Source organism: Physeter macrocephalus, chromosome 11 (assembly GCF_002837175.3).
Source record: "Physeter macrocephalus isolate SW-GA chromosome 11, ASM283717v5, whole genome shotgun sequence".
Classification (NCBI taxonomy): domain Eukaryota; kingdom Metazoa; phylum Chordata; class Mammalia; order Artiodactyla; family Physeteridae; genus Physeter; species Physeter macrocephalus.
The window spans coordinates 24,171,968-24,190,126 of NC_041224.1; the positions used below are offsets into that span (position 1 = coordinate 24,171,968).

Here is an 18,159-nt window from a genome sequence, read left to right on the forward strand (position 1 = left end):
GTACGTAGAGCTATTAGCATTAATGTAATATGCTACATGGTGTTTATGCTGATGATGTTTGGCAATAAATGATTTCACCATGCTTTCTGCTCATTTGTTTCTGAGAGGGCTTCATTTCCCCTGCCCGCATTTCCTCACTCCAGTTCACGCTGCACGCAGCAGCTAGAATTCTCCTCCTCATGATCACTTCCACCTTGCCCATACTTTGTTCATCACACTCACCATCCGGTGACTTCCTGATGGACAAAGTGCTGTAGCAACACGACTCACGGCCGTGTCACGGCCACGGCCGCGGCTCCCTGTATGCCACGTGGTCTAATCAGCTTTCAGGATCCCAGGTCTTATCTTCACAGTAATCTCTCACATGGAAGAAATTCCAGTGAAAATCGTCCTCCCTCACCCTCACTCTGAAAATTCGGGTATGCCCTTTCCTTTAAGAGTTAACTCCCAGCTCACTGTCTTATGAAGTCTTTACCACTTAATTCCAATTAAAAAAAATTTTTTTTTCATTCCTTAACCCTCTTGGTGCTTTATTTCCTGCTATTGAATATTTATCATTAATTGCTCTTTTTGTGATATGAGAGTTCCTATAGTTGGATGGTGTGCCCACAGAAACTCTGCCCTCACCCCAAGTCTCAGGGCATATTAAATAAATCCCAGTTGGTGGAGACCTACTTTCTTCTAAGTATATTTATCAGTTGTGCTCTGTCTGCGCTCCAAAGACCTGGGGGGAATTTTCCAGCCTCTCGCCTCCCCTACTTTCTAAAACTCTAAGATCTTGCACCAGAATGTACAAGAATTCTCTACTTAGGCGTCTAATCAGGTGCTTGGACTTGACTTTATAGCTGACCTGTGAGGTCCCAATGTAGGGAAGACATTTCCCCGGTTTTTTTCTTTTCTCTTGTTTCTTTTTTTTTTTTTTTTTTTTTTTTGGAGGAAAGGGATTTTTTTAGCTTTATTGAGGTTTTTTTAAGTTAATTTTTTTGGCTGTGTTGGGTCTTCATTGCTGTGCACGGGCTTTCTTTAGTTGTGGTGAGCAGGGGCTACTCTTCGTTGCAGTGCGTGGGCTTCTCATTGCGGTAGCTTCTCTCGTTGCAGAGCACGGGCTCTAGGTGCGCGGGCTTCAGTAGTTGTGGCACATGCGCTTAGTTGCTCTGTGGCACGTGGGATCTTCCCGGACCAGGGATCAAACCCGTGTCCCCTGCATGGGCAGGTGGATTCTTAACCACTGCACCACCAGGGAAGTCCCAATTGAGGTTTAATTGTCAAAATTGTAAGATATCTAAAGTGTACAGTGTGATGATTTGGTGTGCATATACATCATGAAAAGATTCCCCCCATCAAGTTAGTGAACACATCCATCACCTCACCTATTTACTTCTTTTTTTTTAGTGAGAACATTTAAGTTCTACTCTTTCAGCAAATTTCAATTATACCATACAGTGTTATCAACTGTCGTCATCATGTTATACTTAGATCCTCAGACCTTATTCGCCTTATAACTGAAAGTTCATACCCTTTTACCAACCTCTTCCTATTTCCCCCACCCCAGCCCCTTGCAACCAGTACTCAAATGTACTCTTTAAAATGACCTTCGTTAAGTTTTTCTAGGTGCAAATTGTTGTCTTGACCATTAATGTGATTTTCCCCATCAGAGTCCTTAAATGCCCTGGAAGACCAAGATTTAGATGCTCTCATGGCGGATCTGGTAGCAGACATAAGAGAAGCTGAGCAGAAGACAATCCAGGCCCAGAAGGAGTCCTCTCAGAGCCGACCTCATTCAGCATCTCTGGATATACCAAGTTTCGGTGGTGCAGCCTCTCTTGGTTACGCAGCAAATGTTGCTGCACCGAGTATTAGCCAATATGAGGATGACTTACCTCCTCCACCAGCTGATCCCATGTTAGACCTTCCTTTGCCACCACCCGCTCCTGAACCTCTCTCTCAGGTAAGTCCGTGGGGTCAAGACTCTTGACCTCTGCCACCCAAGATCTCTGACCTTCTTCAGAGTGGCGGTTACATTCAAGTTTGTCCGCCCAGAGCTCTGAGACTCTAAAAAACAAGGATCCCAGATGTGTTCATTGCAAAGCCAGAGTCTCCATAAAAGGACACATTGGTGTGTATAAAGAACATATTAGGGCCATATTCAGGAATTGTTATAGTTTGGCTAAAATCTATATTTGTATGCAGCTTTCCCTGATAATACTCAACCTTTCGGGGTCATGTTTTATTAACTTGGTATGAACTGTGGAAGTGATTTATACATTTCTGTGTCCCTGGTCCTAATCCAGTACATAAAGAAGAGAAGGCATTCCTTACATATTTCAGAATTGAACTAAATGGAATTTTGCTGAATTTGGCAGCCGTATTCAGTAGGGCAAAGATATCTATGTATCACGTGTAAGGTCATAGTTGGGAGGGGCGTTATGGGGCGGGTAGGTGATGAGTGCTTGATATTAATAGATTTCTGGGAAGTTCATATTGTCATTACATGGGACGTTAACTCATATCTCTCATCCATGCAAGAAGAGCACTTTAAGGATTTTTCTTAGAGTAAGCCACTTTTAAAATATTTTACAGTAAGAACCTAGCTCTATTTCCTGTGGCTTCTGCATTCGTTGTACTGGGTGATGATCAGTATTCATAAATACGACCCTAGTAACCCTGAAAGTCCCTACAATGCCTTTTGAATGAACAAATATGAAATATAAATCAAATATTAAATCCTACTCATTGCTCTATTGTGTGATTATTGTATAAAAATTATTTGAAAATTGGTGATCCATATAGAACAGAGGCTCTTTTTCCCCCAATTTTATTGAGATATAATTGACATATAGTATTGTACAGATTTAAGGCATACAACATGATGATCAGATACACATATATTGAGAAATGATTACCATAGCGAGGTTAGTTAACACCTTCATCACCTCATATAATTACCTTTTTGTTGTGCGTATGGTGAGAACATATAAGATCTACTCTCTAAACAAGTTTATAATACAGTACTATTAACTGTAGTCACCACACTGTACTTTAGATCCCCAGAGCTTATTCATGTCATAACTGGAGGTTTGTACCCTTTGGCCAGCATCGCCCTATTTCCTCTGTCCCCAGCCTCTGGCAACCACCATTCAACTCTCTGTTTCTATGAGTTCAGCTTTTTTAGATTCTCACATATAAGTGAGATCATACACTATTTATCCTTCTCTGTCTGACTTATCTCATTTAGTGAAATGCCCTCAAGTTTCATCCATGTTGTCACAAACAGCATGATTTCCTTTTCTCGCGGATAAATAATATTCCATTGTATATCTACACCACATCTTCTTTATCCATTCATCATCAACAGATACTGAGGTTGCTTCCATGTCTTGGCTGCTGTGAATAGTGCTGCCATGGACATGGGAGTGTAGATCTCTTCAAGATAGTGATTTCATTTCCTTTGGGTAGATACCCAGGAGTGGAATTGCTGGATCATATGGTAGTTCTATTTGTAAGTTTTTGAGGAACTGCCATACTGTTTTCCGTAGCAGCTGCACCGATTTTACATTCCCACCAACAGTGCACAAAGGTTTCCTTTTCTTCACTTCCTCGCCAACACATTTTATCTCTTGTCTTTGATAACAGCCATTCTAAAGAGCAGAAGCTCTTAATATGGGGTCCATGAAGAAGTCAAGGAGTCTGTGATTCCCAGCTGTATGCAAAGTCAAATGCATATGTGAAGCTTTATGGGCTTCATTGCTTTAAACATAATCCTAAAGGGGTTTGTGGCTCAAAAACAATATAAGAACTACTGGTATAAGAAGATATATGTGTGCTTTGGACTCATAAAATATTTTCACTCTCTTTTCTGCCTGCTCATGTGTTTGTCAGTAGTTTGTTGTGGTTTTTTTTTTTTTTTGCTGAATTATAAGTTTAAGTTTGATTGGGGAAGATAAGGACACTCTAGGAATCTAATAAAAACTAAGAATCCCAGAAAATGCATACTAATCCAAAAGAATGTATATAATTTCAGGAAGTGCTCAAATCCCTTGAGATTCACCTGTAGATTCCTCAGGTTAGACCCAATTTTGAGCCAAACAGAGATTTTTGCAGACTAAATATGTGAAACTCTGAGTCATCATTTCATCTTTTAAGTTACTATTCCTAGGATATAAAGGGTGACTGTCTTCTGTATCTCCGGGTTGAAGATTTCTGTTACAGTAACTTAAATTTTGAAAATCGATCACGTGAAATTTGGTGCCCTATATAACACAGCCTTATGTCAACATAAAGTGACTAAGACACTAACGATGGCAGGGGTACTTACTCCCTGGTGTTATTAATGGACTGTGTTGAATGTCTTGTCATTTTACAGGAAGAAGAAGAAGCCCAAGCCAAGGCTGATAAAATTAAGCTAGCATTAGAAAAACTGAAGGAGGCCAAGGTCAAGAAGGTAAATTATGAATCACTTTTGCATGGGACAGTCAAATTAATGACTTTTTATTATGCTTAAGGCTAAAAAAAATTTTAATTTCGAGTGATGCTTTCCAATGAGTTGTAGTTTTTTAAATTTAAGGACAAAGATCAATTATTCTTTCCATTACCGCTCTTGGCTCATTTGTGATTGATAAACAGGGGACCTATGTTAGTGTAAATGTGGAGGTTTCCAAGTCTCTACCCCCAGGGCTCCTTCCCCTAAGGATGCCCTCTGGGTTCTGCTCACTCTTGGGTAATTGCAGGTGGCGCCCCCTTCTGGGGGGCGATTGTTTTTGTGCATTTTATATACCCCCTGAGGCAGCCCCCAGCCTGCCCTGGATGTCCAAGTTCTCTCCTGAAATACCAAATGTTCTTTTGGCTAGCGCTGTGTGTTCAAAGTTGGCATAGGTTTTGAGTGACCTGCCTCGACCCTATTGTCCCAATAAGCCTGTAATTTATCGTGCTTTTTCTGTAGAGCATAGGTTTTTCTGGAGACACATATATTGTATTATATCAGAGACACATGTATTTAACCTCAGTAGAAGCATCTACCTAATAATAAAGTGTTAACAATAGTTAGTTAGGTAAATTAAGAGAAAGATAAACAGTCTCACTTCAACTCCTGAAGCATGTACCTCGGCTGAGACTCGTTAAGAACTTTTTACTTACAGTTGGGTGAATTATTCTTTTCATACAGGGCATTAGATTTTATGTTCCTGCAGCACCTCTCATGGTTCCTTGAATGAAGGATTTCAGTACATGTTGATCGATATTTAATAAATATTCCTTGACTACCCCAGGATCCAGACTTCCAAGGTTCATCTATGAGAATTTTTCCAGATAATTCTGATTCCATTCATTTTAAGCGTGCATGAACCTTTTTATCATTTTTCTTCCCCATTCTCTACTTGTGATTGCGTTCTATGGTCGGTTATTGAACTGATAACATCCTCCGCTGCCTTCTCCCCAACCTTGTCCTCACTCTGTGAACCCCTGATTAAATCCAGCCTGGGCCTTCAGTGCTGCCTGAGCTTCCGAGTCCAGTCTCTCTCCCACGAACCTAGAAAAAACTATTTCCACCTTGTCCTCTCTCTGAAAATCTCCAATACCTCCTTCCTCTCCCACGTTTTCTCAGCCCATTGCACTGAGAAGTAGAAGCAATCCCAAGAAAGGTTCCACAAGCTCCCAACCCATTTGCCTCCCTAGCTGCCTGCACTTGCCGCAGGTGGCCCATGGTCTTTCCTGTTCCTGTGCATGGACTGTCATGTTTCTAAGACCAGTCCCCCTCGTGTGATTCTCTTCCCACCTCTTTTCTTGTCCCTCCTCTGCTCAAGGATGTCCTCCCCCACACACACAGTAAAGCCCAAATCCTCACAACGACATCAAGTCCCTGCATGATCTGGTTGCCAGCCCTCTCCCTCACCCTCCATCTAGCTTACTGATCTCACTGCTGCTCCACAGATGTTCCAGGCATGCCTCTGCCTCAGGACCTCTGTGCCTTGCGGTCCCCCTGCCTGGAAAGCTCTTCCCCAAATTCCAGTGCGTTCTCTCTGTCCCTCACTAGGTCTGGTCACCTGCTCAGTGCCATGCACACACACACCCCTGACATCCCTTACCTTCCCTTGCTTTCCTTCCTCCCCATCCAGCATACTGTCCAGTTTACTTGTTTATCCTTCCCCAGGGAAGCTCCTCCAGGGAGTTTTGTGTTTTCTTTACCGATGAATCCTCATCTCATAGAACAGGTGCTGGGGGTACAGAGAGGTGAACCAGTCAGGTGAGGTCCCTGCCTGTGTAGAGTTCACTTCTAGCGGGGGAGAGAAGTGCTATGAAGAAAATAAAGCCGGAAGGAGTGATACTGCCCAAGGGAATCTTTTTTTTTTTAAATTGAGGTAGCATTGGTTTAAAATGTTATGTAAGTTTCACGTGTACATTCTTATATTTCTCCTACAGTGTGCTCACCACCCAGAATTTAGCTTCCATCCGTCGCCATACTGTTAATCCCCTTTACCTCTTGAGCAAGAGGGAAAATGGGAGGAGCTGAGGGCAGAGAGGCAGGTGGGCTCACAGGGTCTCACAGGTCTGAGGAAGAGTTTGGAACATATTGTAAGTGCAGTGGGAAAGCATTTGGCCGCACCATGCGGCATGTGGAATCTTAGCTTCCCGTCCAGGGATTGAGCCTGTGCCCCCTGCAGTGGAAGTGCAGAGTCCTAACCACTGGACCTCCAGGGAAGTCCCCATATGAGGGTTTTTAACAAGGGGTAATATATGGTTTTTAAAGACCATACTGGCCATTGTGTGGAAAGTGGATTGTAGGGGAAGGGATGAGAGCAGGGTGACCTGTTTCATAGCCGTCTCTCTAGCACAAGACCTCACTGTAGATAAACATGTACTGAACCAGGTTACAAATGGATGGCAGGGGAAGATGGGCTGTCTTCGGTTGCCGACTTTCCCTTTGGAGATAAAAAGACAAGAGAAAATGAGTAAAAATACAATTCATAATTATTTCAACTATTTTAAACCACTGGATGGTTTATAAAATGGGGGCCACGTTGGAGATACTCTCAGAGGATAAATGAAAAGAGAAGTTGATTCTTAGATAAAAAGGTAGAACATGGGACTTCCCTGGTGGCGCAGTGGTTAAGAATCCACCTGCCAAGGCAGGGGACATGGGTTTGATCCCTGGTCTGGGAAGATCCCACATGCCACAGAGCAACTAAGCCCATATGCCACAGCTACTGAGCCCGCATGCTGCAACTGCTGAAGCCCGTGGGCCTAGAGCCCGTGCTCCACAACAGGAGAAGCCACCACAAGGAGAGCCCGTGCAACTCAACGAAGAGTAGCCCCCGCTTGCCGCAACTAGAGAAAGCCTGAGTGCAGCAATGAAGCCCCAACGCAGACAAAATAAATAAATAAATTTTTAAAAAATATAAAAAATAAGGTAGAACAACTAGCATATTTGGCCAGTTTGCTTAACTGGAGATGAAGAGAACCAGGGAGGAGAGAGCAGTATTTCAACAGAACTTTGCCATAATTTAGTTGAGGTGAATTGTAACAGTAGCAAAAAGCACCACCTTCCTCTAGTCAACAAAGCAGATGTGAAACAGAAGCAGTTCTGATCAGTGGGAGAGGAAAGAAAATTAAGAAGCTAAGGTGTATATTTTTTTCTGACTTAGGACACTCCAGACTTATTTCTAAAAACAAAAGGCTGTGTGGCACAGAACATCAAAAAAAATAACTGAGTCATACTCACCCATTAATAAAGTAACTAAGATGTACTAACACATAAGCTACAACATGTGTTATAAAGGATGGAATCAAGTTTATCTGAAGTACTTTGCCCTCAAGTATTCTGTGGGGTGTTGACATCACTTTGGATCAGGAAGAACGATGTACACAGTTTGTGTTGCAAAGCTGTTGGAACTGGAAACAGAATTGGATTCACTCATTGATTTTGTTTCTTTGTTTTAAAGCTCTGTGACACAGGAGACCAATTCCATTTGTAAATTATATCATAGAAGCAAAAATGTATATATTGCAAATGATTTAGGGCTGGGATAATTTTGTATTTATTAGTTTGCAAAAGAAAAAGAAGAAATGATAAAAACCATTAACTCTTTACTATGAGGGATTAGAAAGGGGAAGTTTTTTCATTCTTGAGTCATTTTACTCTATATCATATGGTGTTGATATGAAAAGTACTCAGCTTGCTAATCACCTAACTGTGACTTAGGGTGTCATGTGTTGGTATATAGCTACTCTTCAGCTTGCAGATGTGAAGAAAGCTGTGAAGAAGACTAAATATGATTTCTTCTCGCTAAAAGTCATCAGCCTTCTCTTGTTTTTCTTTTCTCCCTAAGTTTTATAATTGTGGACATTGGTAACTACATATGCATTAAATTTAGTTTGCAATTTCTGCCAAAAAAAAAAAAACCCAACCCTTTCATAATTGCATCATTGTCAAATTATGTGATTTAGTTTTTTTTCTCTCTTTGAAAACAAAACACCAGGCTATGTTTTATTTTCTCAAGAATTCCTAAGCAAGAATGAAATGTAGTCAAACATCATTAATTTTTTCATCGGGAAGATTGTCTTCTAAGTCCTAAAACTGGTAGTGTTTCTTAGGACATGTAACTACTTTATAGCAATAATCCTCAACCGAGAGCAGCAGGTATGCCTTCCACAGAAAATAAGCCACGGTCACTCCACTAGTTGAGGCATTTCTGTTTTCCACACAACCATCCATGCCTGATTTCTCCGGTCAGATGAATGGGTCTTTGACATTGTAGTAGTTGGGCCTATTGTTTCATTATTTTATTTTATTTTATTTTTTTAAATAAATTTATTTATTTTTGGCTGCACTGGATTTTCGTTGCTGCGTGCGGCCTTTCTCTAGTTGTGGTGAGCCAGGGCTACCCTTCCTTGCGGTGCATGGGCTTCTCATTGTGGTGGCTTCTCCTGTTGTGGAGCATGGGCTCTAGGCGCATGGGCTTCAGTAGTTGCGGCACACAGGCTCAGTAGTTGTGGCTCGTGGGCTCTAGAGCACAGTCTCAGTAGATGTGGCACATGGGCTTAGTTGCTCTGCGGTATGTGGGAAACTCCCGGACCAGAGGTTCCCCACTGAACCCATGTCCCCTGCATTGGCAGGTGGATTCTTAACCACTGCGCCACCAGGGATGTCCCAGGCCTGTTGTTTTAAATACTTAAAAGATACATACAGGGACTTCCCTGGTGGCGCATTGGTTAAGAATCCGCCTGCCAGTGCAGGGGACATGGGTTCGAGCCCTGGTCCTGGAAGATCCCACATGCCGCAGAGCAACTAAGCCTGTGTGCCACAACTACTGAGCCTGTGCTCTAGAGCCCGTGAGCCACAACTATTGAGCCCGTGTGCCACAACTACTGAAGTCTGCGTGCCTAGAGCCCGGGCTCCGCAACAGGAGAAGCCACCGCAACGAGAAGCCCATGCACTGCAGTGAAGACCCAACACAGCCAAAAATAAATAAATATATATTTTTTTAAAGATAAACATACAACAAAAACAACTGTCCAACTAGAGGTTTCTGGGCTACAGGTTTTCAAGGGGAAAAAAGTATTCTTCGGACAAACCTGGAATAATGGTCTAATGTGAATGGTCCCAGGAGGAGGAAATGCACCTTTATTGCCCTGATGTCTGCATTTGAGTCTTAGGTGTGCAAGTGTGGGAAGAGCAGATACTAGGTGTGCTTCGACTTGTGGTCCTTGCCTGCTCCTCATCCAGATTCTTATCACCATCCACACCCGTGGTTGCTCTCAGTAACTCTGCACAGAAATCCACAGGAATTGCATTCTTCACTGTTACCTACACATTGTCTTCAAGATCCAGTTGGGTGGGAGTGGGACCAGAGGGGCAGTTTCCCTGCTGCTCAGAATCTAACCCAAACTTTTGGGGAGGAAGAAATGTTACCATTTGTATGACCTCTCTCTTCACTCCATCTAAACACTTTTTAAAAATAATGATAAGCCTCATCTGTGAATAAGCAGAACCAACCTTAGACAGACAGGATAGGCAGAACTTGTCTGTAACTATCTCATGCTTCTCTTTTCAAGTTAGAATAGAAATTGAAGCAAGAGTGTCAGGGGGTTCTGGTTGACGACGTTGCTTCCGGGAATTCTCTGCTGGCGGCCTGTGGGGTAACTGCAGGCGCTGCAGGCTGGAGTTTGGGCAGGGATGGTCCGGAAAGGGAAAGGCAGCCCTTCCTTCCCGTGTGGCACTGAAAGATGGACTCTAACTAGAGCTAACTCCCTCTTAATTAGGGAGGATCAATGATCTTGGCAAAGAATAAAATAAGAACGTAGATCTTCCCAGAAGGAGTTATGGAAAAATCTTCCCTTAAACATAAGTGTCTAATAAATGTGGGCTTCACGGGCACATTTCCACTGTTCCTTTTGAAGACTGGATAGATAGCACCGTTATAACCTGTAGCACTCATAACTACCAACTGCTGGAATTAAAAATATGCTACAAATACACAGGTATCAAAGAAAGTCCAAACCCTAGCTGATCAGTTGTTGAATTAATTGTGTTATGTTACATCAGAATCATGTTCTCTCTTAGGGATCAGAAGTTTTAATAACCTTGACAAGTTGTCTGGGAAAAATCAGTGACATCCTGTGCCCTTATGAGTAAATTCTCACACCAGACCCTCCAGATCTGGAATAAGGTAGCTACCAATTTGGCTGTGAACTCAATGCAGTAAATTTTTTTTTTAATAGAATGAAAAGTGCATTAGGTCACTCATTTGCCTGCATGCCACCATAATAGCTCTTTCTCAATCTACATTGATCTGGCTTAATCCACCTCTAATCTCAAAACGTGTTCTGCTGTGACACCACCTGCCTCTCAATAAGACCCCTCGGTGACGCTGTGTCACTCTGCAACTCCCGACCTTCAAAGAATTGTAGAGTAACCAGCTTGGTCTCAACCTGTGTCATAGAACTGTCGGGTTGCATGAAATGGGACCCAACTCCAGCTAAGCAAGACAGAAGAATTTGTTATAAAGATACCGGCACGGCTTTCAACTAAGCAACGCTTCTGGGCTCTGAGATGAACCTGAAGAAGTAACAGGAAGCTGTCAGGGAGGCAGGCAGGCAGCACTTCTTGGGTTGTGTTGGTTTTTCTCTCTCCCTCACCAGAATGCAGAGTCTCTGAAAGCTGGGCAAGGACTTTGCTTGTATATTTATTTCTGTTTTTGTGAACTGGTTTCTCTACGTTTATATTCCTGGCACCTTAAACAAGTGCTTGGCATATGAGTGAGTTTGTGGGACACCTTCTTACTTAAATTCGCAGAAGAGATAGCAACGTTGAAACCTTAACCTTCGTGGGTGGCCTTCTCCAGTTGCTTGAATTTACTGGCTGCCCTGTGGCTTTATCCTCAGCTCGTTGTCAAGGTGCACATGAATGATAACAGCACAAAGTCACTGATGGTGGATGAGCGGCAATTAGCCCGAGATGTTCTAGACAACCTTTTTGAGAAAACCCATTGTGACTGCAATGTGGACTGGTGTCTTTATGAAATATACCCAGAACTACAAATCGGTAAGTCCCAGTTCCAGCAATTGGCTGTACTGCAAAAAACCTGTGAGTTTGCTTTATTATGGGTTTTGGTCTATTGTGAAGAAGAGTTTGGTTCAAGGCTATCAAGACTCCCCCTACATCACTTCCCTTAGGTCAGGTTCAGTGCTTGCCTCTTCATTTATCTGTGGCAAAGAGACTCGGATTGGAGCAGGTGGCCAGCCCTTGGGGAACGTAAGCATTATTGCTGCTACTTCTCTAGCGGATCCCAAAGGGAAAGACAGTGACAGGAGGATCCTTCTTACCGCATGCTTAGCAAGCTGAGCAGATGGTCGGAGAGCCTGGGTGTCTGTCAGCCGATGTCCCTTTAAAGTTTGCTTCTTTATACTCGAGGGTAACTCTGCGGCGGGCCTCACATCACTGTCCGCTCACTCAATGTCTGACATTTTGTCCAGTGGAAGAGGCTCAGCCCCGAAGAGCAAAGGACAGTGGATAGAAGTTGATTGAGTTTTTTTAAAAAGCTAAAAAGCAATTAAAGAAATACCCTGTTACTTGTCATTCTTAATTCTTAGAAGCTTTGGGTACACATCTTTCTGGAGGAGGTGGTCTGCACGGAAATAACCTCTTGAAGTTTTCTTCAACTCTCTGAGTCAAATAGAGAATTGAAAGCTCTCTAAAGGAAGGTTTAGGGTTGGTTCTGATATTCGTACATTGTTTTTTAGAGTTTTAGGGAGTGATGTTTTATAGTACTCATCACTTATCTCACCATTTCATTCAAAGTTGTTTACCCAATTTTTGCCTAATTGTCCTCCTTCCATATAGGATGTTACCTCCACCTAGGGCTATTTAAAATAGTCAAAAATTCTAATATGAAAAAAGAGCAACGGCTGACCATTATCACTATATTGTAGGTTCATCTGCCATGCTTTTAATGGAAAATAAGTTGAAGACCTGAGACTGAAGAATACACATAATAGAGATGTTACAATGTGACATCATGTAAGAATTAGGAATTTCTAAAAACTGATGAGAAGTATAAAGCATTGTGTTAACGCAACACCAGCTTATTTCTCTGTTGGAAACCCTGGTGTCTTGGGTCTGAAAGAATGCCTTTTCTTGTTTTATCAGAAAGGTTTTTTGAAGACCATGAAAATGTTGTTGAAGTCTTATCAGACTGGACAAGAGACACAGAAAATAAAGTGCTGTTTTTGGAGAAGGAGGAAAAATATGCTGTATTTAAAAACCCCCAGGTAAGGAAACTTGTATATTGTTAAACCATATAAAATATCCATTTTTAATGTCATCTGTGTACTCACCACATCATTCATTATCTCACAAAATATCACAAACGTATTCCTTTCAAAGAAACACAAACAACTCTTAGGCCATATATAAACTAAGAGCCCCTTGAAGGATTCAGAGAGAAAATAATCCAGTTTGTTTCTTTTGATTCAGCATCCAAAATATACCTCTCTGTTGACTCATCCTCCTTTTCTGTCCTTATAGCTCGTTGGCTACATCAATCCAATATATGTGACGCACTCTGAGCCATTAACACTTCATAGTTTAAAGATACCCTTTTCTTTGTTGTTCATATTTGGTGCTTATGGATGTTGGGATAAGTCAAGAGAGCGCCTGGAAAATGTACAACTCTACATAGAGTCTACAAAATAAAAAGTGTTGTTCTCCATATTTGAAAAAGCTTCCTCAAATCACGCGTACAAGGATGTCCCAGACTTGTCCCATGGAAATCTCCAGCCAACTGTCTGTGCATGGCGGGCAGAGAAGTTTCCTCACACAAAGTTGCATTCAAGCGCTCACCTGGGAAATCTGTTGGAGTTAACCAGGTGAAGAGTAGAGTAGAAGCAAGCATCCTAGGTGGGTGGTGTGTGCAAAGTCCGAGAAGAAAGAGGGAAGTTCTTTTAGGTCATGGGAAATTGTACAGCTGGACCATGAGGAGGAGGAGGTAGGGACAGGGGGTGACAGTGCATTCAGTTAAATTGCGGAAAAGAAACTGATAGAAATAGCATATTGGGGGCTTCCCTGGTGGCGCAGTGGTTAAGAATCCGCCTGCCAACGTAGGGGACATGGGTTCGAGCCCTGGTCCGGGAAGATCCCACATGCCGCGGAGCAACTAAGCCCGTGCGCCACAACTACTGAGCCTGCACTCTAGAGCCTGTGAGCCACTACTACTGAGCCTGTGTACCACAACTACCGAAGCCCACGTGCCTAGAGCCCGTGCTCCACAACAAGGGAAGCCACTGCAATGAGAAGTCCGCACACCGCAACAAAGAGTAGCCCCCACTCGCCGCAACTAAAGCCTGCACGCAGCAACAAAGACCCAACGCAGCCAAAAAAATAAAAATAAATTTTTAAAAAAAGGAAATAGCATATTGGTTAAAATAAAAGCAGGTCAGAAATGAATGTTTCCAATCACCAGTTCACGCAGTCATGATTGTAAGGGGTTCCTTTAAAATATATTTTCAGGCTGTTTACTCAGTTTTTAACATTTTGGTTTTTTTGGCTGCGTTGGGTCTTCATTGTTGCACACGGGCTTACTCTCTGGTTGTGGAAGCAGGGGCTACTCTTTGTTGCAGTGCGTGGGCTTCTCTTGTTGCAGAGCACGGGCTTTAAGTGCATGGGCTTCAGTAGCTGCAGCACGTGGGCTCAGTAGTTGTGGTGCACAGGCTTAGTTGCTCTGCGGCATGTGGGATCTTCCTGGACCAGGGATTGAACCCGTGTCCCCTGCGTTGACAGGTGGATTCTTAACCACTGTGCCACCAGGGAAGTCTCAACATTTTGTTATTTTTATCTTGTCAAAGAACCAGTTTTTAGTTTCATTGATCTTTGCTATTGTTTTCTTCATCTCTATTTCATTTATTTCTGCTCTGATCTTACTCTCTGGTTGTGGAAGCAGGGGCTACTCTTTGTTGCAGTGCGTGGGCTTCTCTTGTTGCAGAGCACGGGCTTTAAGTGCATGGGCTTCAGTAGCTGCAGCACGTGGGCTCAGTAGTTGTGGTGCACAGGCTTAGTTGCTCTGCGGCATGTGGGATCTTCCTGGACCAGGGATTGAACCCGTGTCCCCTGCGTTGACAGGTGGATTCTTAACCACTGTGCCACCAGGGAAGTCTCAACATTTTGTTATTTTTATCTTGTCAAAGAACCAGTTTTTAGTTTCATTGATCTTTGCTATTGTTTTCTTCATCTCTATTTCATTTATTTCTGCTCTGATCTTTATGATTTCTTTCCTTCTACTAACTTTGGGTTTTGTTTGTTCTTCTTTCTCTCGTTGCTTTAGGTGTAAGGTTAGGTTGTTTAGTCGAGATTTTTCTTGTTTCAACATTTTGCTCTTTTTAAAAACCCAGCCTCAACCACTCACGCCTGCTTTTCCTGTTGAGCTGTATTCTGTATTTCTTTTATATGAAGCTGCATTTTCTTGCCACTATGGGATTCATTCAACTTTGTGGTCATGATTGAGGGGCATGGAGCATGCCCCACTCTCTGTGGGTGGAAGAGCTCAAGTCTAGGGTTCGTTCTTGCAGAAAAATGATTTATGGAAGTAGAGATGGTGAGTGAATTGTCATCTGCAGAAGCTTATTAGATGACAGAAGATTCTGAAGCCACTGACAGTGTTCCAGGGTATTGTTCACTGCATTCAGCCTATAGTGTGTTGTGTTTATTCCCACCAGACCAGTGCCAGTGAGAGCCGGTGGAGGCCCGACCCCACTTAGGACTCACGGATGCTGGAACAGGTCCTGGTCTTCCTGGCCGGCAGCCATGGCATCAGGCCATTGATTTACACTCACTTCACTCTCTAATACTTTGCCACAAGCCCCAAAACTTTAGGAATAGATGCCAAACGAGCATAATGGTCTAAGAATAAAATAGAGATAAAATTTAAAAACTTGAAAAAGTCTGAAAAATGGTCCCAAAGGCCTAAAGATGCATAAAAACTAAGTACTACTAAATACTCAGTGCGTCCGAATCACGAAGACCTGAAAAATAAGTGGTGGGGGAGATTTTGAATCAGTGTGTTGTTTCTGCTGTGATTTTGTTCTTGATCAAATTGTCTTTTAACAAAATCATGTGGTCCTAGCAAGACCTCCTTTGGACTGGAGATCAGCAGGAACAAGATGATCGAGGGCTTTGTAGATCGTGTTAAAGACACTGGGCTTTGTCCTGAGGCTTGCAGGGAGAGCCGTTGAAGGGTGTTGAGTTGAGGGAAGATCACTGTGATCGCACAGCAGAGAATGGATTTGGAGAAAGTAGAAGTGGCAGCCGCCATGTGATGGAGAGGTGGTTACAGAAGCCCAGAAAGAACAGATGATGATGGACTGAAGGGCATTCGGAGAGACTCAGGAGGTAATGGAATTTTGCAGAATATGGTGCCCGCTTGGATGCTGGTATAATAAGGAGGCACAGGAGCAGACATGGATGGCACTGATTCCCCGCTAGGGAATTAGATAGGTCCTGATGCCCTTCCCTTCGGTAGGAAGCATGAGAAGAGAAATAGGTTGGGATATAAACATAATGACCTAGATTTTAAGCATTGCTGAGTTTCTCCTTCTCCTTCAAAAAAAAATCTCATTTCACCCTCCATAAATTCAGCATGAAATGTACACATTTTTACTTTTGTATTTTCTATCAGACGGGCAATATTTTATCTATAAATGTCACTAGAGACATGCTTCTAAATTTTTCCTTGTGTTGTTTTTCTTTTCTCACGAGATGAGTAAAAATCTTTCTACCTTTGACATCCCCATCTCCAACTCCAAGGTATTTATTTACAAGGAAAAAGAGAACTGACTGGATTTTGGTCACTTTCCCAGTATCCCCCTCCCCCAAACTTATCTTGCATTAAGGGACTTTCCTCTGTGATTGTAAAAAACTTCTAGAGATAAAGATAGTAACAGGAACTGACTTCTATTAGATAGTATTGGTTCTAAGTTCTTAAGATATCAAACCTAAGAACTTTTGTTTTTTTCTAACTTTTATTTGCATTTATTTTTTGTGGCATTTATTCCCGGGCCAGAAGTTTTTGTTTCTTCAGTTTCTTCTGGGATATCTTTTTCTTCTGTGCAACCTCCTCTTCTGGTTTAGGAACAGTCTGTTCTTTTTCGGTAAGGCTCATCTCAGTGTGGCAGGGAGAGCTCGTGTATGGGTTGATCTGACCATGAGCTCTGTAAGTCCTGCACTGCATTGTGCGGGCTTTGTTCTCCTGGATTTTCTCAGTGTCCAGAGTATCTACATCTACGCCCTTAAGTTTAGCCTTACTCTCTGCATTTTTGAGCATGTGCAGTAAAAATTCAGCACTCTTTTTGGGCCACCGACCCTGCGTCCAGCCCCACTGTTTGGCCTGGCCACACCTACCAACCCCGCCATTGTAATGACGGAATGGCACACATTGCTTCTTTACAGTGACATCCTTCAGATACTTGGTGGCTTTTCGGATACGCATACACGTATTGGCCTGGGCAGTTTCACGAGTGTTCTTAAAGTGAACACGAAGAGTTGAACCTCTTGATTTGGCATGATTTTGTGGGGTTTTCTGGATCAAGTGAATAGCAGACCATTTTTAGAGGTCACTTCAGGCCGCTTACTGGAAAAGCCTAAGAACTTATTTTCATGGCAGTTTATAACAAAAGCTACGTTTTATCAAATGCAGAGGGATAAACTGATGATCCAGGGAAAGAGGGAAATTGCTAGAAACTATTAATAGCTACTCTATGCTAGGCTAGAAGCTTTGCAAGTATTATCTTCAGTCTTTACAACTATAAGGGTTAAGAAGGATATATTGCTATTCCTCTTTACAGATGAGAAAACTGAGATCAAAGATAGAAAGGAGGCCTTTGTTTGATCTTAAGACTCATTGGGGACCTTGATGAGTGGTTTCCATGGGTTGAGTCTTCTGTTCAGAGCTCTCAAGACTATAGGAAACCTGGAATGAAATTGGTAGTGACTGAGGACGTCCTCAGACAAGGTAAATTGAATACAGCTAGCAGGACGATACCACAAATGGAAACAATTGACTCAGAAGTTACTACACTGACTCAGTTTCCCACAATGAGAAGAAACTGATTGCCAGAGGCCCAGATCAGAATAAGCCCCCATTTATTCTTCTGCTCTCTCTGTAAAAGTGGATGCAAAGTCCTGGCCTGGGCCACCATTCCTGGAGAACCGTGTGCTAACAGTCACATTGTTTTACATGGTAAATGACATCCTCTGTGCCCTTAGAGACAATGGTGCCTACTCTTATAGGTCTGCAGGTGTAGATCCCTGGAGTGCTTGAGAGTTCAGATTCTGTCTTTCTCCTTGGAATCTGCATTCAGGACTCCAAAGTCAGTCTGTTCTTGGCCTCCCCATAGCCTGTTTGATATGTAAAATATGGATTAGTATTTGCAGCTTGACTGAGAAAGAGCTTCTGTGGCCCAGAGTCTCAGTTCTTCTGGAAAATTACTAAACCATACAAAGTTATGTAAAATTTCATGAAATTGGGCTTCCCTGGTGGTGCAGTGGTTGAGAGTCTGCCTGCCGATGCAGGGGACACGGGTTCGTGCCCCGGTCCGGGAGGATCCCACATGCCGCAGAGCGGCTGGGCCCATGAGCCATGGCCGCTGGGCCTGCACATCTGGAGGCTGTGCTCCGCA

The 18,159-nt window shown here is 42.8% G+C and overlaps 1 protein-coding gene and 1 pseudogene across 2 annotated transcripts in view; one reads left to right on the top strand and one right to left on the bottom strand.

Annotated features, from left to right (window-relative positions):
• Positions 1-18,159, top strand: part of APBB1IP (amyloid beta precursor protein binding family B member 1 interacting protein) — a 95,755-nt gene that overhangs the window by 44,792 nt on the left and 32,804 nt on the right. For both annotated transcript variants that reach the window (XM_024129674.3, XM_024129675.3), the window contains exons 4-7: positions 1,656-1,948; positions 4,364-4,441; positions 11,377-11,536; positions 12,641-12,762. In XM_024129674.3, coding sequence (XP_023985442.1) covers positions 1,656-1,948; positions 4,364-4,441; positions 11,377-11,536; positions 12,641-12,762 — 653 coding nt within the window. The remainder of the gene's footprint in view (positions 1-1,655; positions 1,949-4,363; positions 4,442-11,376; positions 11,537-12,640; positions 12,763-18,159) is intronic.
• LOC112066477 (60S ribosomal protein L17-like) lies at positions 16,530-17,085 on the bottom strand (annotated as a pseudogene).